This window comes from Caloenas nicobarica, chromosome 19, assembly GCF_036013445.1.
Source record: "Caloenas nicobarica isolate bCalNic1 chromosome 19, bCalNic1.hap1, whole genome shotgun sequence".
In the NCBI taxonomy this organism is placed as follows: Eukaryota; Metazoa; Chordata; class Aves; order Columbiformes; family Columbidae; genus Caloenas; species Caloenas nicobarica.
This window is the reverse complement of record NC_088263.1, coordinates 5,819,418-5,847,282: the sequence shown is the minus strand read 5'-3', so window position 1 is coordinate 5,847,282 and position 27,865 is coordinate 5,819,418. Positions and strand designations below refer to the sequence as shown.

The window sequence follows — 27,865 nt, the reverse complement described above, 5'->3', positions numbered from 1 at the left end:
GCCGGCGTGTGTGAGGAGCGGGCGGGACGATGCCGGGGGCGCGGCGGTCACTGGCCTCCCCGGTGGTCAGCGGCGTCCTCTGCCCCTGCGGCTCCCTGCGGGCCGCCGGCGCGGCGCCCGGCCCGGGGACGGAGAGCGGCGGCGGGAGCGCGGGCCCCTGCGGGCGGGCTCTGTGCGAGGCCTCCGAACAGGACCGGCGGCTCCGCGCCCTCTTCCAGAAGCTCGACGTGAACCGCGACGGCGCGCTCTGCATCCACGACCTGGCCGTGGGCCTGGGCCGCCTCGGGCTGCACCGCACCGAGCTGGACCTGCTGGTGAGAGCGGGGGCGGCCCGGGGGGGTCGGGCCGGCGGGGCTGGGCCGGGCTGGGCTGGGCTCCGGCCGCGCGTTCCTGGGGGACGTGGGGCTGAAGAGCCTTAAACTGCCCGGGCCCGAGGAGGGGACCCGCCTCGGTGGCAGCGGGCGCCTGCTTGTTGCACCCCAGTGCTCGCATCCAGGTACTTTCCTGCTCTCCTGTTTAGCCAGGAGGACCACGAGTGAGAACAGGTGGGAGACAGCGCTGCTCTGCCTGTTCGGGCATTTCTAGGTACAACCCTGCTGATGAGAACACTAAACCCTGAGGAATCAAACTTGCCTATTGTACTGGAGAAACTTAAGGTTGAAAACTTGTTTCTCAGATGGAAAGAACCGTAAAAGAAAATCTGCTTTCTGAAGGCTAGGAAGCTTGCCTACTTACTTATATTTGTAAGATTTATTGGAAGGGATGAGGCAGTCAGGTTATTGTTCAGTTTTAATTGCGTCATTGCATTTCCTCACATTAGTCTCTTTGGCACCATGTTGCTACTTGAGTTTCTTGGCCAAGGTGGCTGATACACGACAAATTAACTTGTCTATTTTAAGGGGTTTGAAATATCTTAAAATGTAGGAAGGCTGCTGTATTTGCAGAATTTGCACATGGAGTTCACAAAATGTGCAGCGCAGTGACTTTCTGCTTCAGTCTTGGGCGCTGAGCCCCTTCGTGGTCACACAGCTCTTTGTGTGACGATGTGAGGCTCCAAAGTTCAACATGATGTTGCTCTATTTAACTGTAATTAGTGTAATTTACATCGGTATAAATCAGAGTAATGGACTTGTCCTCAGTGCACAGTTTGACCCTGCCTAGTCTCTTGTATTTTACATGCAGGACCATAAAAAAGGCAGAGTATCTCCGGAGGAGAGCAGATAAACACGTAGGCGCAGTCAGGATGTGCCATCTCAGAGTTCCTCAATCCCGCAGGAAGGAAGAGGAGTCGAAGGATAAAGTCTGAGTCACTGAAAAGACATCCAAGCCAAGTGACAGTTCTGCCTCTCTCCCTTTTCTGGGAGTGGTGCCCCCATTAGTTCGAGTGCTTTAATTGCCTGCGTCCATCCCTTCCAGAGTTGCTAATTCCTTTTTTAACTTTTTACGCCCCAGCACCTTAACTTCTAGCATTTATTTTTAGTTGGCATCTTGCTTGCTGCTGTAAAATATGAGAATTCTTTGGCAGTGTGAGGATCTTGTGAGGGGTTTGGTTGTGCTGTTTCTAAAAATAACGTTAGCGCCGTGGTGATTTTCTGCAGTGCGCGTTTCGGTAATGAAATGTGATTATACCACATAAATCACCTGTGCGTGCCCCGTGAAATGCTGACCTGCCGCCACCCGTGGGTGCCGGATCCTTTACCTCTGGCAAAAGTCTCTCAGCTACCAGAACGTTCTGTGCTTCGCCTGCACGCCTGCCTGGGTTTGCATTCCCTTTTTTTCCTGGGCGTGTTATTCGATCCAGCCTGACGCTCTCCAGGCTAAGAGGATGCACCATGAAACAAAATGCGTTTTTACTTCTCGGCAGATAGTTTCTTTGCTGTTCTGCTGGGACAGGAACCGTTCTGTCAGAGGGCAGTGCTGTCTGGATGCTGCTTAACAATCCTGTCCGTCTGCTGAAGCCCTTGTCCGTCACAATTGTTCCTTCTCTTCCTCTGCCTTCTCTTCGCCTGTGCAGGAAGCAGCTGGTTGGATGAACAGAGTTTACGAAGCATTGTTGCTATTGCAGAGCATCTCCTAAAAGTGTCTGTTAAGAATGAGGATGCAGAGTTCAAAACTCTGACGTTCCGTTTAAACACGTGGTAACAGTCCTCGGAGAGCTGGCTAGAAAACTTCCGCGTTGTGTCATTTTTAGGAAAATCAAATAAACTTCCTGTTTCCCAGGCCATTCTATTAATAAGTCATTCTTTTTTTTGCCCCATCCTTTGCTAATAATGGCTCCTTGATGCTTGAGATAACTAATGTGAAGTCAAACTCAAGAAAAGTGCTTAAGCGTCAAGATGAAAACCTTTTTGATGTATCGCACGTGGTGGTTGGAGACTGATTTAGGCATAAATCACATAGATTGCTTGTGATTAGTAAATTACTTTGTGGCTCTGGTGCATTATATTTTTCCTTCCATGCAATGGTACATTTGATACGGGTGTTACCTCCTAATGTTTGAGAGACAGATGGAAAAAATATTAGACCCGTAATGTGAGGTTATCAGCAATCTGAGCTGCGAGTTGCCAGTCTCTTTGCGTCAGTAGGCTAAAAGTCCTTGTGGTAACAAGAATAGTTTTGGGCTGCAACTTGAAATGAAAAAGAGCAATATTTTGACTGCTTCAAGGCTTGAGAGTTTTTACTGAGATAAAACCCTTTGTAGCATTCTTGGAAAATTGCTGCCTTCAGTTTTTGAGGTGGCCTTCTGTGGTGGGGGAGAGAAGGGATTGTACTCAGATATCTTTTGAGGTGGAATTTGCTTGTGGAAACAATGCATTTTTTTTTAACCCATGCTGTTATCTTTAAGCCATTTGACCAGTACAGTGTGCCAGATCAGGGAGGCTTTTAAAGAATTGCTTGTTCGTGCTGCTCAGCACGAAGCAGTTCACAAACTGCACTTTGCTGGAGTGCTAAAGTGATAGATACCTGTATGAAGGATTTTTTGGAAGGCTTTCATATTGTCCTGTGTAAAGGGATGGTCTTTTACTGCTAAATTACATCTACCTCTGGAATAGTCAATCTCTTTCTGACTTCTCTCATGAAAATATTTATATAGACTTATGGAACTGGAAATCTACACTCAATGGAAATATGGGTCGTTGAACCAGAACTATGTTTTCTACTTTGTATCTGGAGATGCTGGATTGTTGAAAGGATGTATAATGGTGGCATTTGTGTATTTGCTAATATAACTGTTTTCCTACTGATCCCGATTAACTGCAGGGCTGGAGGCTATTCTAAACCCTCACCTCTACTGCTGAAGTTCCAGACAGTTTGAACTGGTGGAATTCACCCCAACTGCCTAGAGAGAGACCGAAGTGGTGAACTTTGTCTGCAGCTGCCTCTTCTGGACTAGTTCTCTCAGCTTTAAGAAACAGAGCAAACATAACCCTTGTCTGTTTTCAGTTACAACTGTCCAGGTGCCTCAGCTGTAAGGACAGTGTCCTCCTTGGCATGGTGATGTTTTCTTCCGCCAAGTTTATATATGTGACCGCCTATTGCTGCCTCGCTATCAGCTTCCCCATGTGATACTACATCAGCTCCCATTCTGCTGGAATCTCCACCTTTGCTTCCGTCACCTCTTTCTTAAGTCTCTTTGGTCTCCACGTTCGGGCTCTCCAAACTCCCACACCAGTTCTGTTATTCACTTTTCACATGCACTGAAGCAGCGTGACTGCTCTGCTGCAGCCGAACGCTGCAGTGTTCTGTCTGCTTCAGAACTCTCCTCTGAATGCCTTTGCTTTTAAGGAGTCTCTCTGGACTCTTCCAGCTGTCAGAGAACGCTGTATCCGTGTTGTTCGGGGATAGCTCATCAATTAGCTCTTTCGCAAATGGCTCCATGGATGGACTGAGAAACTCTTTCTATTGTGGCAGTTGCAATCGTGAGACAGTTTGATCTTGTTTCTGATCAATACTTTATCTTCTGTCACAACATCATTTAATTCTTCCTTTCAGACTCTTTATTTCTGTAACTATTTTACTCTCCGAGACTTTTGAATACTCTGTATTATACTGTCCATAATGTACTGAAATTCTCAGCAACTGTTAAGGGGCAGAGGAAGCAGGGAATCTTTTCTCTGTGATGCTTTCACCTGTTTTCCATTCACAGTCATCTGGCAAAGGAGGACCTGAGTGTTTATTGCATTACAGAAGTCTGTTTACGATAAAAAGAGCAAAATCCAATATTGTTCTGTAATCTAGACTGAATTCTCTCTCCCAACCTGTACGCATTCGGATACATCTTTATGGTTTGTGTGTCTTGAATCCTGCCAGGGCAGTTGTGGAGCTTTTAGCCAGGCCTTTGTAATTCATCATGAAGGGCTGAGCAACACAAGGTCATATCAAACAAATGAAGCAGCGTTACAGTTGGAAATTCCAGTTGATGCTCTTCCTTCTGTTGAAAGGTATTTGCCAACAGCTTCCCAACCACCCGTCTCCTGACTAATCCCAAAGGACAAATGTGGATACTCTGAACGGTTCAACACAATTTGAAACTGCTTTCAGTAACATCTTAAATAACTCCACATGTTTATGTAAAATGTGCATTAGAACAGCAAGCAAAAAAGGTCATATTTGCTGGGTCTGTAGGGGTGAAGGCCTGTTCTTGAGCTCTGTAGATGATGAGCTGTGTGGTTTGCTAAAGACCTGTTCTCATGCACTCGGGAAACCTGATGCAAGAGCAGAACCGTAGGTCAGTGATGTAGTTGTAGATAAAGCCTCGGAATCTGCAGTAAGTGGAGGAGTTGGTGTGAATTCTGGGTTCTGTTCCCTTCTCTGACTTGGGCATGCTAAAAACTCAAATGAACTCTTTGTAATCAATCAAATGAGTTCTTGACAGCTGCCACAAAGACTTTGAGAAGAAATACAAGGATTGGCTTTGGCACAAGCAAACTTCTCAGCGCCGTGTCGGTTATTAATAGACTTGGCTGGTGGCCTCCTGAAGCGAGAGCTTTGCTGGGCTGTGACAAAGAACGTCAGGGCAGACGGGCTGGCACGCTGGTGATTGTCACCCCGCCTGCTCCCGGAGGTCCTGTGGGGAGGGATGCTGGAGACCAGCGGCTCTCGCACTGAAATGGTGAAAGTCTTTACTCAAACTTGGTCTCGGGTCACCAGCCACACCTCAGTGTGATTAATGTGTTAAACTGGCAGTGCGTGTCCACACCGTGTTCAAAGGGATGGATTGGAAGCAAGTTTTTAGGTGCAAATATATATGAGAAACTCACTCTTGTGTAAGTTGGCCTTGCATATAAACAAAGAACGGTGGATTAGGCAAGTGTTGCTCTATGTTTGTGTATATACAAGACCGGGTATATAATTTTTGAGAGATACAATCTTGGAATGTTCTTCCAGGATCATTTTTTTGTCCTACCTTGCAGCAAACTGGAGAAGCCTGGTGCTTCTCAGGTTTGTTTAGCTGAGACCTTTTTCCTACTTGCAGAGCGATCATGAGCGAAGGTAGCGGCTGACCTTTGGGAGACGGAGACGCAACATCGACTTGAGCATATTAGTTTTAAATGTTGACGTTTTGTGTGAGTCTCTCTTGCAGAAATGCGTCCTGTGTGTCGCTGGCGTGGCCTCGCAGCGTTGTGTTTCCTGATGGATGGTGTGTATTCTGAACGCTGTCATGAAGTGAATTCTGTAGGATCCCTGAGTCAAATGAAACAACAAAACTGATCCAAAGCAACTGATTGTGCCTGTGTAGAATATGGAGCAGGATTTTGGTCTCTCAACACATCTTCTGTGGGGTTTTATTTAGTGACAAGGGCTGGATGCCTCAGAAAGTAGTGGAAAATATCTCGTTCTTATCTGAGGCATTGGATTATTAGTCAGCTCAAGGAGGGGAAAAAATGAAATTACTGAGATAAGGGCAGATAAAAAAACCCCAGGACTTCAGTATACTTATTGTTTCTTTTTATTTGTTTATAAAGAAGCAAAACCAGCCATGGGTCTAGCTGACTAGAGAGCAGAATCCTTAAATGGTTGACCTGTTAACAAGATGGCATCAAACCCATAAAAAAGACATGGTTTCCTGTTTGAGAGCCCTACAAAATGGTGATGCTGCAGTTCTGTGCTCTCTGTTGCATATATTATAACACGAAATGGTGTTGGGAGGAGGGGAAGGGGGAGGGATTTTTTCTTTTTTTCTTTCAGACCTACTTGTAGCAAATGGTAAATGAGCCTTTGTTCTTGTTCATGTCCTATCGCTATATTTGTCCCTTTGAATGTGGGACATGAGCTCACTTCAGTGATGCCCCAGACTTTGTCTCGGGTGGAGAAGCAGAGCTGAGGTAACTAATGTCGATGTAGAAATGCAACGGAGATGTCTTAGTTTTTTCCAAGTTATGTGCAGCGAGCCGCAGGGAAGTTTCTGGCAGTTAAAAGTGGCTTATGGTGGAGAATTCCGCTGTAAGAGAAATTGTTGAAATTTTTCGATCATGAGTTCCTTGGAAAGGCAAAGCTGTTTGGTATGTGGATCCACCTCGTTTAGCTGAAGCAGAGCAGGGGCTGTGTGAGCATGAGCCTGGGCCGGGCTGCCTGAGGCCATCGTTTCTCACCAGCTATTTTCCTGGTTCACTTTCTAGTGCAGCGAGAAGCTGACTTTCTAATTTCCGAGTGCTAAGGATGCCCTTTCCCTTGGTCAATCCCCAGTTCTTCATGTGATACTGTATGACCTCGGTGGAACTCGCTGTTCTGGGCGATGGCTGCGTGTTTCCCCCTTCTGAGCCAGCTCTCTCTGTATCTGTATTTGGCCCTGGCCCCTGGTTGCCTTAATATGTCAACTAGAATAGCTAATCACTTGTGTCAGGGTTCCTATAGCGAGGTGACCTGGGTTTCTTTGTAGTGTTCGCTGAATTATGCTTTGTCACCTTTATATATTAATGTAGTTGAATGTTTAAACATCAGTGGCCAGGATGTTTAGATTTTTATGGCGTGGTGCAAGAAGCACTGTGCAGGGTTAACTTTGGCTTTTTGAAAAGTGGGAAGTACTAATGTTTTCCTCTTTCAGAAATTGCATTTGAAAGGATAAGGGGTGGTTGAAAGAGCGGCGGTGTCCTGTCTGGGCAGCACACACGTGGGCACCGCTCCTCTCCTGGGGTGCATCCAGGAGAGCTCCCAAAGGGAACGGGTGAGTCATGGCCAGCTCTCCCGGGGTCACCTAAGGGCCTAGAGACATCGACCGCAGTGGCAGCTCTGGAGGAGGAGGAGAAGGGTCATTGCTCCAAGCACAGCTCCCTTCCTTCTGCCCCCCTTTCTTTTCACCCTCCCTCCTGCATTTTTTACATGTTAGCTAGTTGTCTGGTGACGAGGCTCAGATTCTTGCTGGAAAACGCTGTGCGTTTACTCGAAAGTCTGCAAAAAGGCACCTGAAAGCAAATGGTCTGAGCCTGAATTTCCGCCCAGTACTGCCAGGCTGGAAAGGGCAAGTGCCTGTTCGAAAACTGGGATTTCAAACTGAGCAGGTACCAAGATGCAGCCTGCATGATACGGCTGAAGAGAACATGAGATGCCCTGGGTTTGTGGCTTAAAACAGAACCTCCCTCTGACAGCTTGCAGTACTGAGGAAAATATTGTTTTAATTAAGCAAAACACATCACTCTCTGGCTCTTTCTTTTCTTCTTTGTCTCCGTTTGGATAGATTACACGACTTTATTGTTGGCTTTTCCTCCGGCTATCTAATGACCACCCATTTTGGTGGTGTTGGACACTGGGGCTAGCTGCCACAGGCGCCCTCTGTCCCCAGTGACTGGTGTGGTGGCTGAGAGCCAGCGTCAGGTCAGTCCTGGGGCTTTTCTGCCTGGAAAAGTCTGGGCTTGTTTCGTGGAAACAGCTGGAACTGGAGGATTGACTGTCAGCTAATGAAGTCAAGGCTGAGAAAGCTCTTGCTGTCCAGCCTAGGTGTTTGTTCATGATTTCTAGAAAAAGTAAATTTTTGTTCCTCGCCTGTTCCTTTGTGTCACTGTTCAGGCTGGACTCACAGTGTTTATTGCATTTTTTTCTTATGTGTGAATGATTGGCTTTGTGGTGGTGTTGGTAGGGTAATACTTCCCCAGAAATTCCCTGTAGGAGAGCAGTTGTCTTGCCTCTAGCTATAATCATCTTGCTGTTACTAGGTTTATTATTCTGACCTAATAAAATTCCCCACTTGGTAAAAGAAATGCCTTTTTTTTTTTCTAAATATGATTAGAAAAGTCTGTCTGTTCTCAAGGAGCTGTGTGGATTAGTCCGGTGGCAGAATTCCTCTGAGGTTTCCTTCAGTGTGGACAAAGGCCAAGGAAGCATTGCTGAGTTTCTGCTTTAATTGCACCCAAGGCATGTAATTTCTTGCACAAATTATTATTTTACTATGCAATCTCTGCCTGAACAAAGGAAGATGGGGTCCCCGCTGCGCATACACCACTAAAGCTAAGACTATGCTGAGAAACTAAGAAATAGTGTCAAGTAACATCAGCTGTTTTAATGGGTCCTTGTGAGTGGCAGCCCAGCATTAAGTGACCACTGGGGACAAATCCAAAGTGCCACTCAGGTGCTTTGCCGTCTGTATCGTAGCCCGTAGCTCTGTGGGCAGCAGGGCCTGTCTGCCCACGCCACAGGCAGCTCTGCTGCCCTTTCCACAGGCACTCGGGCATTTTTGGACCTCGTCCATGAATATCCTCAACTGGTTAGCCCAGCAGAAAGCTCTGTAATTTTTGGCTGGGTTAACGAGGCTGTTGGAGGAGCATGGTAAGGATGGAGCTGATGTGTAGGACGACCTCTTAGCGGCAGTAATCTCCGGATCAGTGCACTGCTTCTTGTGAAACCACAGCCTCAGGCTAAGAGAAGCTGTTTTGGAAGAACGGTGCCCAGTTCAGAAAATCTGCTTTGTTACTTCTCTGGCTTGAGAGCGTTAGAACCTTTCAAATGTCAGCTTAAAGGATCTGAATCACTCTGTCTGAGAAAGTAGTTTAACTTTTGTGCTTGTCGTTGTGGTGATGACTGGCAACAGCTCAAGGTAATCGAGAGATGACAAATACTCCTCACTCTCTTCTGCCTGAGCTTCTACTCCATCCCAACGAGAACTGGACTGTGCCGTTCCGCAGAGAGGGCCAGGGCTTTCCCCGTGCCCTCGCCCCAGCGTCGCTGCCCCTGAATTTTATAGATTTCTCTGTTTTGTCATGGGTTTGTGTGTATCGACTTTTAAGGTAAAAAACTTTGTTGCATACTGTATGTAGACCTTATGATTAAACAGCATTTTTTTCCTCTTAAGTAAGTCTGAAGAGTATTTGCAGAAGAATTCTTTAATGTGATGTCTTCTATGTGCTTGTCTCTCACTTTTTCCATTACTCAGGTTGGTTAGAGGAATTCAACATTAACAAGTTCCCAAAAGTGTGATGTTTTGTGTTCTTCCTCTAAAATGTATTTGCAAATTGGCTACTGAAAGCTTGCGGTTCTTACAGGTTTTGGATTGTGTTATTCTATCTAATATCTGTGAAACAAAAGTTTCCTACAGTCTGTCGCTCTGAAGAGTTAAAAAGCAGAAAACTTAGGTCCTCTGCTCGCTGTGCACCTCGCTGTGCTACTGTGGGTAGGGAGCCTTGGGTGATGGAAGCTGTGACCTGTACTTATTTATTCTGTGTGTTAAAAAAACCAAACTCTTCTCTTACAGAAAAGTCATAATCCTTTGGAAAGTGAGGCACGCAGTGCCCTCTGTCTGTAGATGCAAAAGGCAAGAATCTAGGACTACAAAGTAAGTTGTTGATACTTGAAAGTGGAAAATGAGCCCTTTTTGTCTCCAGGCTGCTGGTGTGCTTGCCAGGTGTGGGCTGCTCCCTTCACCAAGGTGGGGTGACTTTTCGGGGGGCGCCCTGGCCAGGAGGCCGACAACCCCAGCTTTAGAGCCAGGGCTATGAGTAATTGCTGCTGTGGCAGCAGAGGCAAACATTGGCATTTCTTGTAAAAATTCAAGGAATGTCATGTGTTTTGTGTTTATATATGGATACATATGTGTAGTCCTGCTCTGGCTCAACCTGCAGCTTGGCTAATTCTGCACTTGCATGTGCACTTAAAGGCTCCTTCAGTACAAGGACTCACCCGCAATGGTGTAACTGTAGCGTATTAGGTCTTGCATAGCTGAACAGCCATAAATGCTGTGCAAGTGTGTCGCTGTGTTGTGCTGAAAGCCAAACGGCAGAAGCACAATGCAGCACCAAAGAGCTGTTTGTAATGACGGATGAGACTATAATAGACCAGGGAGAGAGGGTGCAGTGAGAGGTTAATTCAGCTGTGGCTGGGAAAAGCCGGAGAACCATCTGCCGCTCAAACAAAGAGCTGCGCCCGAAGCCGCCGAGCCTCAGAAGTGGGTCTGTACGCTCCTCGGACGATCCTGTGCTGCCGAATTGCTATGGTTCTGCTCTCCGGAGAGCTGCCCTCCCTGCCTGTACCTGCCCGCGGAGCCGGCAGCGCGCTCGTGTGCCGTGTCCCGCGCGCTCCCGCCGGCTGCGCGCGCTGCCGGCCCCGGAGCACCGCGGCGCTGGGAGCGAGGATTGGCTGGGCGCTGCTGCAGTGGGGATGCAGCCTGGGTGTGCAGCCTCGGCTGCTCCTGCGATGTGCTGGGAGGATGAGCTGGGACACGCGGGTTAATTGGCAGCTCTGAGAAGCTTCTCTCGGAGAAGGTTCATTTTTAGCTTTCCTCTTAAGCGTGGCGTCTCGGCTTCTCTGTCCAAGCAGTCTCCAAAGCTCAGCGTCTCGGCTTCGCCGTGCCAGGGGGCTTGTGCTTTTGTCTATTGCCATCAGATTTCTGAGGCTCTGGTACAATGAGCTGCTTGTCAGGCCAGGCACGACTGCAGTAGCAGCAATTTCAAAAGGCAGGAAGCATCCGCAGGAGCGGTCTGTAAAGAATCCGAGCCCGTGGAGTCGCTGGGTTGAACCTCTCGCTGCCTGCCGTGCCGATTCCCGTTTTTTGGGGGTGCTTGGTAGTGCAGTCACATCATCCTTGGCAGCGGGCAGCTCCGAGCGCGCAGGGTTTCCCTGCTTGGGACGCTCGCTGGAGCAGCGATGCTGCAGACCCTTTGGCATTTTCTGTCTAGCTTCCTTCCCAGGGCCATATGCCAAGGTCCTGCAGATGAAAAAGAGGATGAGCCCAGAAACACCAGCCCACTTCCAGGCCCTGGGGAGAAAGGGCCAAAGATGTTGGGGAAGCCACAGGACAGAGGGACTGATCCCACTGAAAGGAGACCAACTATCCTACTGGTGGTTGGACCCGCAGAGCATTTTCCAAAGGTAACGGGATATCCAGGGGCCTCAGGAGGGGTTGGCGCACATGGCAGCGGAGTGTGGGGTCTGTGGGAGTCAGTCGGAGTGTGTGAGTAGATGGAGGGGTGTGTGCGTGTATTTGGGGAGGGGGGAGAGGAGCAGGAGGAGGGAGCAGGGTCCAATGCGTGTTCTTGCTGAAGACACCCAGGGGATGAATGTGAAGAGCTGATCTAACCTTTCAGACATGATGTTCTAAGGGGGGAAAAGACGCTGTATAGGGGCAAAGGGGAGCACAGGGGTCTCGAAGGTTCCTGGGCAACTTGTGAGAAGCATGACTGAGGGGGCAGGGAATGATAATGCAGATTCATAGTGAGCCCTACCCCTGCACTTGAGACCGGCAAAGGGTCAAATAGATCCTAAAGCATTCCGGAGTAAGTCTCTGGTAATTTGGCAAGCCTCTGGAAATGCTAGCCTTTTTTGAGCAAATGAGTAACTGGCTGTATTATTTGAATGGCACAGCCCAGAGGAGAGGAAAGCCTGTCCCTGGGGAGCGGGTGGCACAAGGGAGAGACTAAAACCTGCGTGAGGGTGGGAACTTCCCTGGGGGTGGGAGAGCGGGGAGGTGGTGGGTATGCACAATTGGCGGAGAATAAATGGTGAAGCTTTGTCTGGGGGGAAGCGAACAAAAGCTGCTTAGTTTAGCGCCTGGGCTTCTAGCACAGTGCTGGCTGACTGCAATTCTGGTTCATTTTTGATGGGGAGGGAATGCTGTCTGTCTCTCCTGAGTTTGGTGCAGTTAAAACCAAGGGTGTGACCTGGGATTAGGGGAGAAGGAGTCGGGAACAAACCCTGCGAGTGGTGGGAGTTTGGGCTAATGCTGAAGGGCTGCAGCAGGGGCAGGGCTGCCTGACTTGCAGGGTATGGGGAATCAGGCATGGTTGTTGCTGTCAGCTTTCTCGCTAAAATGGGGAATGGACAGGTTCAATTTGTAAAGGGGATGAATATCTTTGCTGCTGCCGTTTTGAATGGAAACGAGCAAAGTGGCATTTTGCATCCTGGGGAGCAGAAGCCACTCCCTGCTTGAACCAGGCTGAAAAATCGGCAGGGACTTTTGCCTTCATCCATATTGTTAGCAGTTAGCACTGTGCATCCTCTTCAAAGAGAGGAGTGTGTGCATTTTGAGAAGAGGAGGACTTCTGTGCACAGAGGTTGAAGAAGGACAGAGGCTCAGAACTGAAGGAGGTTGTGATGAAAACCTTGAAAAGCGTAGGACTGAAAATCTCTGGTGTCTTCCAGGGAACAATGGTCCCTCAGTCAGGATGAGTCCATCTGTTCACACCTGCAAATGAAGCTTTCTCTGAGAGCTGATACCAATCTCCTCTTTCCTGTGTGACTCTGGGAAGTTTTGCTACGTGGAAACCCTAAAATTGGCTAATGGAGAAATACCTAGAGGATAAAGGTGTGGTAAAATTGAGTTACTGCAGCTTAGGATGTAACTGCCCATCTGCTAGGAGGTTGTGACTGTGTAATTTTAGCCTGCCCTGATTGTAAAGTAAAACGCAGCATAAAGCTCCTCAGTTGAGGATTATGCAGATATGTTTTACCTTGCAGTCCAGGCCAGCTAATACTGCATCCAGCTGCCGTGGCTTGGCTGGTGGACAGTAACTTGTTAAGCTGCAATGACTTGTTTGTGCTTGATCAGATATCTGTGTTCTAATTACCTGTCTGAAGGAGAAGTGTTGCAAAAAGTCTCCTACAGCCTTAGGGATAGGTTATAAACCCCTGTGAGCAACTGGTATTATTTGGTGTTCAAAGAAAACGTGGGGGGGACACGGCTTTTGTTCTCTGCCACCGAATGTCTGTGACCTTGGGAGAAGTCTCTTGACTGGTATGGCACTTTGTGTTGTAAAAAAGTGTGTAACTACATATCTGCTGAAAACACACACAATATCATGCGCAGTATTTAGGTTACTGTAAGGAATTTGCATGTGTCGATAAATTGGACGTGAGTTACTTCCTAGACCAGGCTCTTCAATCTTCACATTGCAGTTGGTGTGTTTCTGCTTAAACCCTGGCTTGAAGGTAATGATTTCAACCAGAAGCTTTCTGCAAATATGGGAGAAAATACTGCTTGCAAATGTGATGTGTTGGCCCCTGGGTGTGTTTACACAGGAAAGAGGTATGATCTGCCCCTGATGTCACCATCTGGACTTGTAACTTTGGATCTGTGTGTCGTCAGTGGGAAAGGTCACCTTTCCTGGTTACCTTTGTGACAAATATCATGTAGTGATGTCTCCCTTCCCTGGTCTCTGTCCTTCCCTTTGCACAGCCTTGGCTGGCTGCAGCTTTCCTCTGCTGGGGTCTCTTAAATGATTAACTCCCCTCCTTCATACAGTTTACACTCTGTGCTTTGTGAGGACTTTCTGTACTGTACAATTAATTATAAGCTCATTTCTAGAAATTAAAAAATACCAAGTCAGCAGGACCTAGTGAAAACTTTGAGCAATAGGGGTTCTTTCTCCAGCCCATGGGGTACTTGCCTAGAAAGCTGTTTTGCCTGTGAAGGAAGATGTTAGTTATGTGGCTGTGGCACTCACTGGCACTTGATATTTTTAGAGACTTTTTTTTTAGCAGAATAAATTCAAAATTAAACAGCATACTTTCCTGCTCCTTGTATGGCTGCATCCTCCCATCCTTTGGGAGGTACCTTCTGGAGCTGATGTAGTAAACCGGTGATGAAACAGATTCTTAGGGGAGTACAAATGACTTGGAAAGGTTAGCGTTGGAATAGCGGGGTGTTGAAACTGGTAACTCGTGCAGCATTTGAATAAGAACCAAATCCTATGAATAAAACGGACAATGAGTTTGCAGCTTTCTTGATGGCAAGAAAACCTTCTGTAGGAGGAAGATGGGCCCATCTGGTGCTTCTTTCAGCCGAGGAGGGTGTTAGCTGGGCTGGCTGCATGTCGACCCAAAATGCGTAGGTCCAGCTCTGGCTTTGTCGGCAGAATTGGTGGATGGAAGAACCATCAGGGAGGAGTGACTTGAACGGACTGACTTGATTTGGGGCTCCGTGCCCTGTCCTCGGTGTGATCATCAACAACCAGTGCTAATGAGGGCTGGAGTGTCCGAAGCCCTGGGGGGGTACAGCCCCCTGCTCCGGACCAGCTGCGTGTGCCCAGACTTGGCTGGTGACCCCATACTGGTTGTGTTCCAGCAGCTCTAGAGAGCTGTCTGGCTTTTGAGTACTTCCAGGATTACCCAGGGTTCTTTTAGGTGAAATCTAAATACTTGTTAATGCCCCTTTAAGTTCTCTTTGTTGTTATAACCAGAATTGCTGGTATAAACTTCATTCATAATCTGTCTCTCCTTCTTAGCTTGCTGTCCTGTAATTAACACCCTGCTTAAAATCAGCTTTCTTAACCTCATTACCTTTCTCCTTTCCTCTGACGTAGGTCGTAGGGCTTTTTTCCTAAAATGTGCTGATTTTGCCTTGTGTCTTTAGCTGCCAACTCTACAGAGTTTATTAGGAAAATCTGCATCATGTTGGCATAGCAACCGAGCTGCCAAGCGGCTAGAACAGTGATGCTTGGCAACTCGTGGGAAGGACTACGGGGGATCTTAAGGGCTCGGTGGGGCAAATCTGAGTTAAATTTGTTCCCTTGCTACCTGGAGCTGGGAGAGCTGCTTGCGGTGGCCGGGCTGCTGAAGGCGTTTGCTTTTGGCCAGTGGTGGGACGCCCTGGGCTGCTGTTTGCATCTCGGTGGGAAGGCTGGCCCATGCTGTTGGTGTGCATGTGGTGAGCTGCTGCAGCTGATCTTTAAGAGGATCTGGAGCCCCTGAGAAGATCCAGTTTTCATGCGGAGAGACGTCAGCGGGGAGTAGGTTAAGCCTGGTTAGGTAACATGGCAGCAGTGTCATGGTAGGTGATGTGATGGGGAGGGTGTAGGGAGCCACTGTAGGTCACGATTCTCAACGGTACCGAGTTGCTGCGAGTCGTGATCTATTAAGCTCTTTTTTTTTTAAAAAAAATCCTCAAAATAAAGCCTCAGATTAAATATTCCCAAGTTGTGTGAATGACGTGCAGCTCCACAAACAGCTTATTACAGACCTTGGCTTTTCTTTAAATCTAAAGAACGAAATACCACGGGAAGGATGTAAAGGCCCCTTGTGCATTAGGATGTGAGGAGAGGAGCGCTTATTGGACTTTGCACTGGCTGGGCAGTCTGTTTAAACAGAGCAAACACAAGAAAATGTTGCTGTGTCCAGCAGTGGGGAAAGCTGTTAGCTGGGCTGGCTTAAACCAGTTGAGCAAACACTCTGTGTTACTTCAAGTGCAGACAGGATTACAGTGTTTTGGTTATTGACTGTGGGTTTGTGCATCATCCTTATGCGATAGCTTCTCTCTGACAAACACCGAGACCATAACATTATTTTAAAATTTATGTTAGCAGTCAGTAATTCTGTGCCAAGCAGTGTTGTTACCTGCTACAGTTCTGTGGCACTCTCGCTGTAGATCTTGGTGTCATCCCATACATCAAACTGCACTAAATGCTCAGAAGCCTGTAATTATTTCTGCATTAAATGATGCATGTGCCACACTCCCTCTTCAGCTTGGCTTGCTCTTGATGAAAGCTCAGGAACTCGCTTACAAAGCGGTTAAATTGTAAATGGTAGAAACTGGAAAATGGTGTTCTGCCTTGGCCACTTCTCATTATAGCACATATCCGACTGCGATGTTTAGTTGTAGTTGGGAGAGGAGGAAGAACTAGTAAGTGGTTGTAATTGCTGTGTGGATGCTTAGCTAGGAGGCTTTGAAGCAGCTGGGTCTGTTTTGAAGCCTGCCCTTGATTTTTGTGGTTTTCTGGGTATCCAGCACAATGGCAAATATTCTCCACAGGCTTTATTGCTGCCTATATTGGTAACTCTGAGTGTTGCAGAGCTCTTGGTACGCAGGGGCTGCCTGCTCCGGCTGGCACAAGTGTTTTGGGGAGAACTTGCAACCAAAGCCAATCAACTCAACCTTGTAAAAGTGGAATTTTGAGGCTTTTGCTAAAGCTGGGTATCCCAAACATGTATAAAAGCAGTAAGTGGCAGGCATCTTGCTCTTACTGTGTTCTAGAGGAATAATTTTGGGAAGAGGAAGACATGGAAAGTCCTCCTGTGTTGTACAGTGGGAGAGGGTATGATCAAGAGTGGTCCTTCCTGTGCTGCCTGTGTTAATCCCTGGAGGGGCGAGCGCAGGACCAGAAAGGACCGATCGGATGTAAGGATCAGCAAGTGAGTGTCTCGGATGTTGGCCAAAACCTCTTGGGGTTAGCAGAGGCATCCGGTAAGAGTTAAATTGTGATGAGTGTGATGTAAGGTGGGAGAGCGCTGGCATTGAGCAATGGGAGGCAGCTCAGCCTCCTCCCCAGCATGGGAGGGACTGTTCAGCCACTGCTTGCCTTTTTAGCAGAAGGGCAGGGCTTGCACAGCCAATCCCACCCGAGCTGGCTGCGCTCATCCGCATGTGTCATGAGACTTGCTGGCATTTCCTTTCCACTACGCACTGAAATTAGCTGGCAGGAATCATTCAGTCTTGCTTCGCTTCCCGCTCTGAGCAGGGCAGGCTCAGAAAGATGCTCTGCCTCTGTCTGTATGTGCCAGTGCTCGGGGAGTCGCAGACCGAGTTTGAATACTTTGAGTCAAAGGGGCTGCCGGCTGAACTCAAATCTATCTTCCGACTCAGCCTCTTCATTCCTTCCCAGGAGTTTTCCACCTACCGCCAGTGGAAGCAGGTACGGTCCCGAGCGGGGGATGAAGGGAGTGAGGTGTTTGAGGGGGGGTCTCAACACCCTGAGGGGCTGGTTGGAGGGAGAGAAGTTCATGACGGTTCCGTTGTCGTAGCTGGGTACAGCATGGACATGTTTCTCTTGCCCCTTGGCAGGGATTGCTGAAGCAGTGTGGAGTGGAATTTTTCCTTTTTGATTCTTCTGGGTTGAATTGGACAAGATCTCGGTGCCTCTAAGATTGTTGATTTGATTCAAGTTAAATAGAAAAAGGGGTTTTCCCAACTGTAAATTCCTCCGCTTTAATTGGTCTGCTCAAATCCAGCGTTTCACATCCTCTTCCTTTTCCTCCTCCTTACACCTTTCTGCCTGCCCCGCTCCCGCCGGGAGGTGTGTAAGGTACCGCCAGCCCCAGCTGATGCTGCTCGGGCCCCGGTGAATGTGCCAGGGATGTGCCGTGAGCTGGGGAGCGGCTCAGCGGCCACGGAGCTTGTGCAAGAGCGTTTCCCTTCGCTGCAGCCAGGAGATGCACTGAATCCACGGAGCGCTCCGTTCGACCCGATCACAGACCTTGCTTTCGGCTCGCTGCTGCTGGAGTGGTTTCATGACCAGGCTGTGAAGAACCCAGACAGCTGATTATTAAACAGGAAAGCTGGAAGGGCTTTTTATACCTTTGTGCAGACACATGAACGAGGGATGTAGCAGGCTTTACGACGTGTAGGTCCCTAAACGTGCTGCAGGACAGCGAGTTATACAGGTGACCATAGAAACACCTGCAGCCAGCATAGCTGTTAATAAGCAGTTCTGTCTGCAGAGATTTCACATTTGCTGTTGAAGGCAGAGACCTGCAGGCAGATATTTGTTCGTATCTCTGGAGAAGCTGCTGGCAGCTTGGCTTTCTCAGCCTCCACACGTGCGTTGTGGGTGGTTGACAGGCTTGCAGCGTTTTTGCTGCGTGATGGTGGAGGCAGAAGGCTGGCAGAGCGAGGCGGCTTCCATAACCTGCTGTCTCTGATCACTCAGTGCAATTTCCGCGGTTGTTAGGGGTGAGAACAGGAGCAGTTGCCTCTGAATTCCTGGTGCCTGTCATCTGCCCGGGGGTTGCCAGCCCAGGGAAGCCCTGATTCAGCTGTTCAAGGCCAATCTGCTGACAGGCGGGGGGATGTTGGTCTATCTATAGCTTACAGGTTGAGTGCGGGGTCATATCTGAACTTTACAACAGTCATATGACAAATTGCAGGTTAAGAATACCGGGCACACCTCAAAGGTCAGGGGACCTGGGACAGCACTTTCTTATTTAAGGCTCATCAAACGATTAGGAATAATCCTTATGGCATTAGGGCTAAAGTGACAGGGCTTGAAGAAGTGAGAGCAAAAATTTTAATAGTGAAGTATTTAATATTGAAGTCACTTGGAATGGTTTTGAAACAAAGACTTGAGGCTTATGAAGGGGACTGGTGCTCATAGGCTGAGGAAATCTCACAATAAGCTTGGGGTTGCCTGTTACCTTTGAAACCTAAATATTGAGCAAAATATTGGTGAGGAGGGTTAGCCTGGTGTTTGATCTCAGCTCTGAGCTTCCTTAACAACCCACCTGCTGTTCACATAAATGTTACAAGGATCAAAACAAAAATATAGGTGATGCAGTAGAGTGAATCACACCTCATTTAGTGGCGCTCACTTATTCACGTTGAAAAAGACTTGTAGGCTGTCGAAGGCAAGTGACTGGGTGAGAAGGGGAATGGGAACTCCCTGAGCCACATTCTTGCAGTCTGGAGATCATCTCTCCTGTCAACAAGTAGCCACGTGCCCTTAGATAGGACAGTCCATCTGCTGTTGCCTCATGTTGGAGTGAGTTAATTAGTCATTCACCTTGTCCTAGATGTCTGGCACAGAGTCTGATCTTGATTTTTTAGCTTTGTCCTGCTAAGAACCTTTTCTTGTTCTATATGCATCTCATGGAAACTTGGGTAATTAAAGCACATAGCTCCAGGGTGCCTAAACCAGTTCATAGGGGTTTTTATTTTTGGCTGTGTCCATTAGAGCTGGACAGGCTTTTTCTGGTTGGAGTTGGTTATTGCCAGAGGGAGTTTACTTCTCTAAGGATCATAGTAAGCATGAAATTCCTTTTCCTGTTCAGGTTTTTTTATTACCTGAAGTTCTGTAATTCACTTTTTATGCAAATCTGTTGCCTCATACTTAGTTCAAGAACCTCAACAAGGGCTGTGTAAGGTGTTAATCAAGGTACAGGACTGAGATTAGACATGATACTAGCAGAATATCCCTGATAAAAGCATGAGGCATTTCATCTGCATAAGTAACTTCAGGACACAGTTGCCTGGAATCAAGTGACTCTACACTAGTGCTTTACTCAAATTTCTTTGAGGAATTATCATATTTCTGTTGGCTGCTTTCTGGAGGAAAAGTCATGTAGGAAATGATGTTTAAATATGGCAGAAGGGATGGATCTGTCTGAATGAACAAAAGAACTCACAGTTTTTCTTTGTTTTCTGAACAGAAAATTGTGAAGGCTGGAGATAAGGACCTGGATGGACAGCTGGATTTTGAGGAATTCGTTCACTATCTCCAAGATCATGAAAAGAAGCTGAGACTGGTCTTCAAGAGTTTGGATAAGAAGAATGATGGTAAACACCTTTCTTATGCTCATGAATAGACTACCGCACGCATCAGCTTGTAGTACGTGTACTTGAGCTCCCTGGCTTGTCTTTGCAGGCCGTATTGATGCCCAGGAGATTGTACAGTCTCTTCGGGACCTGGGAGTCAAGATCTCTGAAGAGCAGGCTGAGAAAATACTGAAGAGGTGAGGATTCAGCTGCTTCTTCCATTTTGCTGTTGAGGGCCTTAGAAGGAAGTGTAGGGACACAGAACCCATCTCCTTTCTACCCTGTTTACACTTTCCAGACATTTCAGCTCCTCCCTTTTTGCCTGTCACTCTTCATTTTGCTTTTGTTTTTTTCCCATGGACTGACACTTATGTCGTGATACATTATGGAGAGTTACTGTCAGAATCTGTTATCTTGCTGACCTGTTGTGGGGAATTGCTTGTCCCTGAGCTTGTTTGCATCCCTGTCTGATTGTCCTGCTTCCCTGAGCTTGCTGCTTTGGAGAGAGACTGTGCCATTGCTCTTGGGAAATGCAGAGTGCTTTATGCGTGTGGCACTAACATGTGAACAACCACTTATTTGTGCTGTTTTTTCCTCTTTCTTTCCTCTGCTACCTTCCCTCTGTCTGTTTGCCTGTGTGTCAGAATAAGGACGGGACACTTCTGGGGTCCTGTCACCTAGTAAGTATTATTTTCCCTTCAGTGTCAGTGATGTTGGCCAAAGTTTGGTAGGAGGGGGTGCAAGAACTCCTGTGTCTTAATTAAAGGGGAGAGAGAGTTGCGGGGGGAAAAAGGGAGCCCACTTCTACCTCTCTGCAGTCTTTGAATGGATTTCCTAGCTTTGTCTTGTGTCTCTTTAGAAGTCTTTTAGTAGTTGCTTTGCAAAGCTTTTTTTGGTGTAGGCCTTGAATAATCAAAAGGAAGGGGAGGAGGAATTTGTCATCCGGTGGGAGTCTGTACTCATCTAATGATAAATCTTTTTTAGCATGGATAAAAATGGGACGATGACAATTGATTGGAATGAGTGGCGAGACTATCACCTGCTGCACCCAGTGGAGAACATTCCTGAAATCATCCTGTACTGGAAGCACTCTACGGTAAGAAATGATTCCTCTGCAACAGGTCTTCATCTTTCTGCAGCTTCTCAGTCAGAGTCCTGACCCCCAGGAGCTGCTATCGGCAGTCACCATCTTTCTCTTCATGGTTCAATAGCTGCCTCGTAGCCCTAGAAGCCCAATCGCTTCCTGTCCTTTTATCTTTTATCACTGGCACAGCTTCTGAAGCCTCTGGCACAGGTGATAACAACTGCACATTCTGCAAGAAGATGAGGGCGTTTGCCTGGCTTACACCTCTGAGAGCTCATACCAGTGGCCAGTCCCTACTGGTTCAGAACCTGTTAAGACTAGAAACCGATTTGACAGGAAGACCTCCTTCCTGGAGATATTGCCGTGTGTGTAAATAGCATGTAACGAGATTAAACTGGCTGCCAGCTTGGAAGGTTCCAGAGAGGTCCAGCTTTTTCACCATACAGCTGCTTGCAGTTGGTCATTTTGTTCCTTACTACGATCCTCAGTATTTTAATGCAGAGAAATGTTCAGCAGTCGCCAGCTTCTTGGACAGAAATCTCTGAATGTGAAGGTCCCCCTGTGATGTGCTATAGCAGTTAAATGCTGACCTGGAATAAGCATATCCCGTACTTCAACACTTAGAACTGATAAAGAGCAATAAAACTTTGGCAAGATCACCAGCTGATGAAACATTTCCTGACACCTTATGCTTTTGCAGATCTTTGATGTAGGAGAGAATTTGACCGTCCCTGATGAGTTCACAGTGGAAGAGAGGCAGACAGGGATGTGGTGGAGACATCTGGTTGCAGGTGGAGGTGCAGGTGCTGTGTCCAGAACCTGTACAGCTCCTTTGGACCGCTTGAAAGTGCTTATGCAGGTATGATGGAGCAGTTCTCGTTTGTCTGAATTCCCGGGCAGATTCCTTTTGTACTCTTGGGTGCTTAGGAGGTAATAATGTTCATCAACACAGTACAGTACTCTGGCCAGGATTAATTTCCTTGCTCTTATATTGCTAATTTTGAAAGCTTTTTGGATTATTTGAATGATCAAAGTCATGTTAAAAAAGTTATTCTTCATTGACTAGAAAAAATACAGAGAATCTTTTGGGAGGTAGACACGTGAAAACTGTAAATAGAGAGCTTTGAGCACTGGAAAACTTGGGGTTTGGTGAAACAGGTTCAAGTCTTGTGTTCCCATGAGAGACCCTGAGGCCATGAGAGTTGAAGTGGTTGTGATGGTCAGCTGGCAGAGCTTGTTCTCCGTATAAGTACCTTCAGTGTTAGAAAAACTTGATTTTAGCCTGCTTTGTGACCGTACCTGCTTGAGCCAGCTGGAGAGGTTATCCTGGGTAGCCGATCCTACACTGGGTATGGGAGCTGCCTGTTTAACCTTTCCTCCCATTCCAGAGGGAGATATTGATTAGATTCATTAGTTAACACTAGACTGTGCAAAAAAAAAAAAAATTGCCTTCCTATTGTAGAAGTTATCTGCAAGGGATTAAAGCCTTGGCAAATCTCTGGGTAAACAGAAAAGTGCCCTTTTGTCCCTGGATTACAGAAAAACGTAGCACTGTCGTAATCAGGACTGGAACTAATCCAGGCTCGCTCGCTCTCCCAGGTTCATGCCTCCCGCAGTAACAACATGTGCATCATTGGCGGTTTTACTCAAATGATCCGAGAAGGTGGACCAAGGTCACTGTGGCGAGGGAATGGCATCAATGTGTTGAAGATTGCACCGGAATCTGCCATTAAGTTCATGGCCTATGAGCAGGTGGGTAGAAAGGCACAGACAAATCCAGCTGCAGAAGGACAAGCTGAAAAAAGGAAGGCGGCTGAGATAAGTCAGCGAACCTCAATGTCTTGTTTTGACTTTTACAGATCAAGCGGTTCATTGGTACTGACCAGGAAATGCTGAGGATCCACGAGCGGCTGGTGGCTGGTTCTCTGGCCGGGGCCATTGCACAGAGCAGCATCTACCCAATGGAGGTGAGGCGGGTGGCTGACACTGGGCCAAGAGGGGTCATGGCGAGGTGCTGAGTTGGGAAAACATGTGTGGAACACGAGATCTATGATAGCTTAATTAATGAGTTCTCAGAGATTATATCGGGTAATATAGCTTGCGTGACACTTGCCGTAGTCCTGACCATCATGCTGATAAGAGTGACGTTGTCTGTGTGTTTTTCTCATATTGATTCTTCTGGGGACCTTAATGGTATTTATTCTTGTTTTCTAGGTTCTGAAAACACGGATGGCTCTAAGGAAGACAGGGCAATATTCGGGCATGTTGGATTGTGCCAAAAACATCCTTTCGAAGGAAGGAATGGCTGCGTTCTACAAAGGCTACATCCCCAACATGCTGGGCATCATTCCGTATGCTGGTATTGACCTGGCAGTCTATGAGGTATGAAGCCTTTTAACCTTGTGTAGGGCTGTGCTGCTTGTGTAGCTTTGTCACTGCCAGGCATATCAGTTACTACAGGAGTTTGAACAACTTTTCAAAGCTGTCCCCGTCAGCCTTAAAGGCCACAGATAGACTTTTAGCCAAAGTGGCCTAAAAGATAGTCCAGTAGTGATTCTCCTTTCCTAGTCAACATCACGCATGGTCCTTTGTTTCTTTTTTTAATGAGAAAATTGCAGCAGAAAATTAAGGAAGGGTTTTCGCCCTGGCACTACAGTATCTCAAAAGATATGAGAGGCCTGGTGCTCCTGACTGAAATTGTACATAGCTTTCTGGGCCTCTAGGTCATTTTATGTAATGTGATATTATTTTGATTGCCTCTTCACTGCTGACATCTGCCTTGTTCCTTCCAGACACTAAAAAATACCTGGTTGCAACGCTATGCTGTCAACAGCGCTGACCCTGGAGTCTTTGTCCTGCTGGCTTGTGGCACCATCTCCAGTACCTGTGGACAACTCGCCAGTTACCCCCTGGCTCTTGTGAGGACACGCATGCAGGCGCAAGGTGAGAGCTGCTGGGGATGGTGGGAACTCCTGTCACGGTCTCTGAGTGGGGTGAAGGTCCTCTGGTGTAAACATTGCGACAACAGCCTCAACTGGCCCGTGCAGCTGGGCAGCAGGTGACTTGCCATGCTGGAAGCAGACAGTGGACTTTGTGCTGCCCTTTGCATCTGGGGCCAAACACCTCCAGGACATGGGTTCTGTTTTGCTCACATCAGGAGTTTTGGGCTAAGGGCGTCTGTCTGCAGAGCAGTTTGAAAAAATGGCTGCGATGTGCAGCACAGCTGTGGCTTACTGAGAAGTTAGATGGTGTCCCCTGTGAAGGACCTTTTGCTCTGTGAACATCCACGGGAAGCACATGAATCAGAACTGCTCTTTGAGACAGGTGTTACCCTGAAGTATTTTCACTACATAGGCTGTGTTATTTATTGTGGCTTTCTCTATCGCAGCTTCAGTGGAAGGTGCTCCCGAAGTGACGATGAGGGGACTGTTTAAACACATTCTGAAGACAGAGGGAGCGTTTGGTCTTTACCGAGGTCTGGCGCCGAACTTCATGAAGGTGATCCCAGCTGTGAGCATCAGCTACGTGGTTTATGAAAACCTGAAGATGACTCTGGGTGTGCAGTCACGGTGACCAGGAGATGCCGAGGACTTTGAACTCTAAAATCTTGGGGTGCGATCCCAAGACGTATAGCCATCTCTCATTCTGTGAATGTGTTGACACTAAGCTGACTAAGCAAAGCTGTGAAATCTCAGATAGTTTATGAGTCAGTAAGGGGGAGGGGAGGATCTGGCATCCTTTGCCATCTTGCTACTCAGAGGTCCACGTAAACCATCATGTGGTCCTTTTCATTGGGCCTTTTGGGCGACCAGGAGGTGAACTCCTGGGAGAATCTTAAGGTGCGAGTTGCTGAGGTCAGTTCCCAGCAGTACGACAGAGTAGCAAAGATTTGGGTAACAGGTCTGCTTTCAGCATATTGTGCGTACAGAGCTGTTTGCCCGCAGATGAGCACCTTCTGACTTGCTGAAAGAGCTTCTTTTCCATTCAGAGAGCTTCTTTTTCCATTCAGTTGTTCAACTTCCTACCTGTTGTTTAAATTTGTACAAACCTTGTGTAGGAGCTGCTGCCACACTGGGCTTGTCATGATGTTTACATATATTCCTTTGGGTAGGAGACATTCATGTTCTGCTTCCAAGACTTGACATGAAGTGTAACTTTGAACTATACTGGTTTTGAGGGCTGGTGGACAGTGGTTTATCCAGTCAGGCTGAAGGTTACTTAGGCCAGCCTGATGAAGAATTAGGATTATTTATTTTTTTTATAGGTTTAAGTGTGTCTCATAAATCCACTAACAAGATGCACTTACTAACAGAAGCAGCAGCCGCGAGCCTGCATGCCTGTATCCTTTGCATGCTGGGTTTGGCTTGTCTTACGCTCAGCAGGGGCTTGGAAAGGGGAAGGCAGGAGTGCCCTGGGTGGACCGGCACCTCGATGCATGGCTTTAGTGAACAAAAGACAATATTTCACAGCTCCTGTGCAGTTGTGCTCCCAGCACGACACGAGAGCCCCTGTGCAGCGTTGCATGGAACCTCTGAATTCCATTCTGCCTGGTGCCATGGACAGCTGGTGGCCCTTTTCCAAACCCCGTGCCTACGCTGCTATCTATCTCTTTAGACCTCTTTGTAGATTGACGTTCGGGTTTGCATTCGCGGGATGGAGTCCCCAAGCCAGGAGTACGTCTGCTGTGGGGAGGGGTGTTAGGGAGAGAAGCTGGTTGTCACTGGGAGAGATGAGCTTTCAATCCTGAAGACGTGCTTGCTTTTCTTTCCAAGGGTGCTTTCCATAAGGCTAAGGGAAAGAGATGGCTTTAAAATTTCTCTGACTGCGTTATGGGCTACTTTAGTTGATAGGATCTGGCTTCTGAGGCCTGGGAGATCCTCACCGAACTTTTCATTTTGGGCAAAATGGACCAGCGTTGCATTCCACTGTTTTACTGCTTAAAGCATATTTATTTTGTATTTATTTGAACAGAGTTATGTCAGACTATTTTTATAGACTTGTTTAAATATTGTTACTGTGCTTGTATTTCTCCTGTTCTAAAAAGTTCTCTATTTGTTCTCTTACATCACACAGCTGAGTCGTGGGGAGGGATGCTAAAGCCGCTTGCCTACCTTTCCTTTGGGGCTTGAGCTCCCTTTCCCACATCTGGGGTTGTTGCTGGAAAACCTCAGCCCGGAGAAATTCTGTAGCAGGAAGCCATAGGAGAGAAGGGAGCTGGTGAGGAAGCAGTACCTTGGGAGGAGGGGAGAGGGTGCGCTGTGAGGCTCGCCTTATTTTGGAATTGCCTCTGTGCGTGGTGAAAGGGTTTCAGGTGGATGGCTGAAGTTGGGAAGTAGAAGGTCTGTGTATGTTGGATGTCACAGCGGCTAACTGAGGGAGATCTTGGGGAATTTGTAAGGTAAGGGGGGAGGGGAGAAATCTCAGGGACTAAAGAAAACACAAGTTTCCAGAGAGATGGAAGGAAACTTGCACTCGGACACAAGCTGCTGCAGTTGCGCTTCGAGGCTGAAGCAGCAGCCGCTGCTGCTGAGCCAGTTGCTCTTCACAGGCAAGTGACACTGTGGAGAAGTGTGAGAAATCAGAAAAGGATTTGCCTGCTCTCAGCAGCTGCTTTTTTCTGACAGAATTTGGTGGTTCATGGAGAGTCTTCCAGGTGAGGCTCTGCCTTGACTACCCAGTGCTGTCAGTATTCACCCACGTGGAAGTCTCACCCATCTGGATTAGCGATATGATTTTTTCCACCCCCTCTTCTTGAGACCTGTTGTAAATTCTGCAGTGGCTCCTTCCTACCAGTGTGGCCTAGTGGGAATACGAATATCAGAATGCAAAAATCAATGCAAAATGACAACCATCTTTGTAGCTGTAACCACAAATTGTTATAATGGAAATCTAACTTGGATTCTTCATGTAGGGAACAGTCTGCTAATAAAGGTCTGTCAAAGAGAAACCACGTGTCCACATCTGCTTCTCGATAAGGTTTATTGATGCTGTTGGTGGCCAGGCTCTTCCTGGGATGATTCTCACCAAGGACGCTGACACTGGGAAGGATTCCCCCTATGAGGAGCTGGGAGAACAGAATTCTTCTTAAGGGCAAAACCAGCAAACTGGAGCTCAAGGCTGATGATGGTGGCAATGGGTTGGGGTGTCCAGGCACTGCTGACCCGTCTCTGAGTGCTACTGGACTTCGCTCGTCTCTGTAGTACCCGTAACTGTGCAGAGAAGTGAGTTTCCCAGAAGAGCTGGAAACTCTGCAGTCCAATTATGCCCTCGAAGCAACCTGGCTTATAGGGTTTTCCAAAGAAAGGCTTTTGTATGATTCTTTCTTAAATAAAACCCCAACCAGGAACTATCTTTGAAAGTCATTCAGGAACCATCGCTGGTAGGGCAAGAGGCCTCTGATTTGGGTAACAAAACCTGCTGCAGGGGCCAGCCTGGGTTTGTTGGTTCCTTATGTCTCTGACTGTAATTCAAGGCTTTTATTCAGCTATAAATCTACTCATAAAGTCTCGGTCCCTGTAATCTGAGCTGCTGCTTTCCAGCAGTGTCAGCTGAGACGCTTATTGAGGCTCAAGGCTGCTGGTGGTGTCCAGCAGCTGGTGGTGTCCTGCCCTTTAACCATCTCGCTCCTTGAGGTGGGGGTTATGTTTCCTCTCACAAGCTGATAAGAGATGTGTCTGAAGCAAGGGCTGGCCAGGTACCCTGAGACCAGGAGGGAATCGGCTTTCCTTGACCTTGTAAAATTCATGTTCGCTGCAGGAAAAATGCAACGCTGCCCAGTAAACGGTGCCGTACAGGGACAGAGCACCCAGGCGCTGAAGGGGAGGAGCAGGGCTCTTCCTCGCCCTGCTCCCTCCAGCTTTTTTCCTTTTCTTCCTCTTTAAGGAAGAGAGATATTTTCAGCACTTAATTACTAGGTTAGAGCTGAGACTGAATTACTCTCCAGACATGCAGCAAAAGCTGTCTTTCTTTAAACTCCCCCCACTTTCACAAAGCTGGAGCAACAGGTCTTCCCTCCCTTGGGGCTGGGGGTGCGATAAGGGGTGTGCAAGGTGCAAACCTGGCTGTGGGTGAACATTATTGCCTGGCCCCAAGGGTTTGGGCTGGAACATCTACCACTG

At 47.6% G+C, this 27,865-nt stretch overlaps 1 protein-coding gene across 2 annotated transcripts; it reads left to right on the top strand.

Moving 5' to 3' along the window:
• Positions 1-6: 6 nt before the first annotated feature.
• Positions 7-26,694, top strand: SLC25A25 (solute carrier family 25 member 25). 2 transcript variants are annotated; one of them, XM_065648345.1, is made up of 10 exons: positions 7-314; positions 19,558-19,684; positions 19,773-19,860; positions 20,648-20,759; positions 21,448-21,606; positions 22,347-22,499; positions 22,607-22,714; positions 22,962-23,129; positions 23,540-23,690; positions 24,136-26,694. In XM_065648345.1, exons 1-10 carry the CDS (start codon positions 30-32, stop codon positions 24,318-24,320), a joined length of 1,536 nt encoding a protein of 511 aa, XP_065504417.1. In that variant the 5' UTR covers positions 7-29; the 3' UTR covers positions 24,321-26,694. The 2 variants fall into 2 exon arrangements, with proteins under 2 accessions (XP_065504417.1, XP_065504415.1); XM_065648343.1 differs by lacking the exon at positions 7-314 and adding an exon at positions 16,870-17,048.
• The last annotated feature ends 1,171 nt before the right edge of the window (positions 26,695-27,865 follow it).

What these genes read in the sequence shown, in the direction of transcription:
- SLC25A25 (XM_065648345.1), top strand. Translation starts at nt 30, where the DNA reads ATGCCGGGGGCGCGGCGGTCACTGGCCTCCCCGGTGGTCAGCGGCGTC. An exon ending in GCACCGAGCTGGACCTGCTG is followed by an intron (nt 315 to 19,557) that starts GTGAGAGCGGGG and finishes TTTTCTGAACAG; the next exon opens with AAAATTGTGAAGGCTGGAGA. An exon ending in TTTGGATAAGAAGAATGATG is followed by an intron (nt 19,685 to 19,772) that starts GTAAACACCTTT and finishes TTGTCTTTGCAG; the next exon opens with GCCGTATTGATGCCCAGGAG.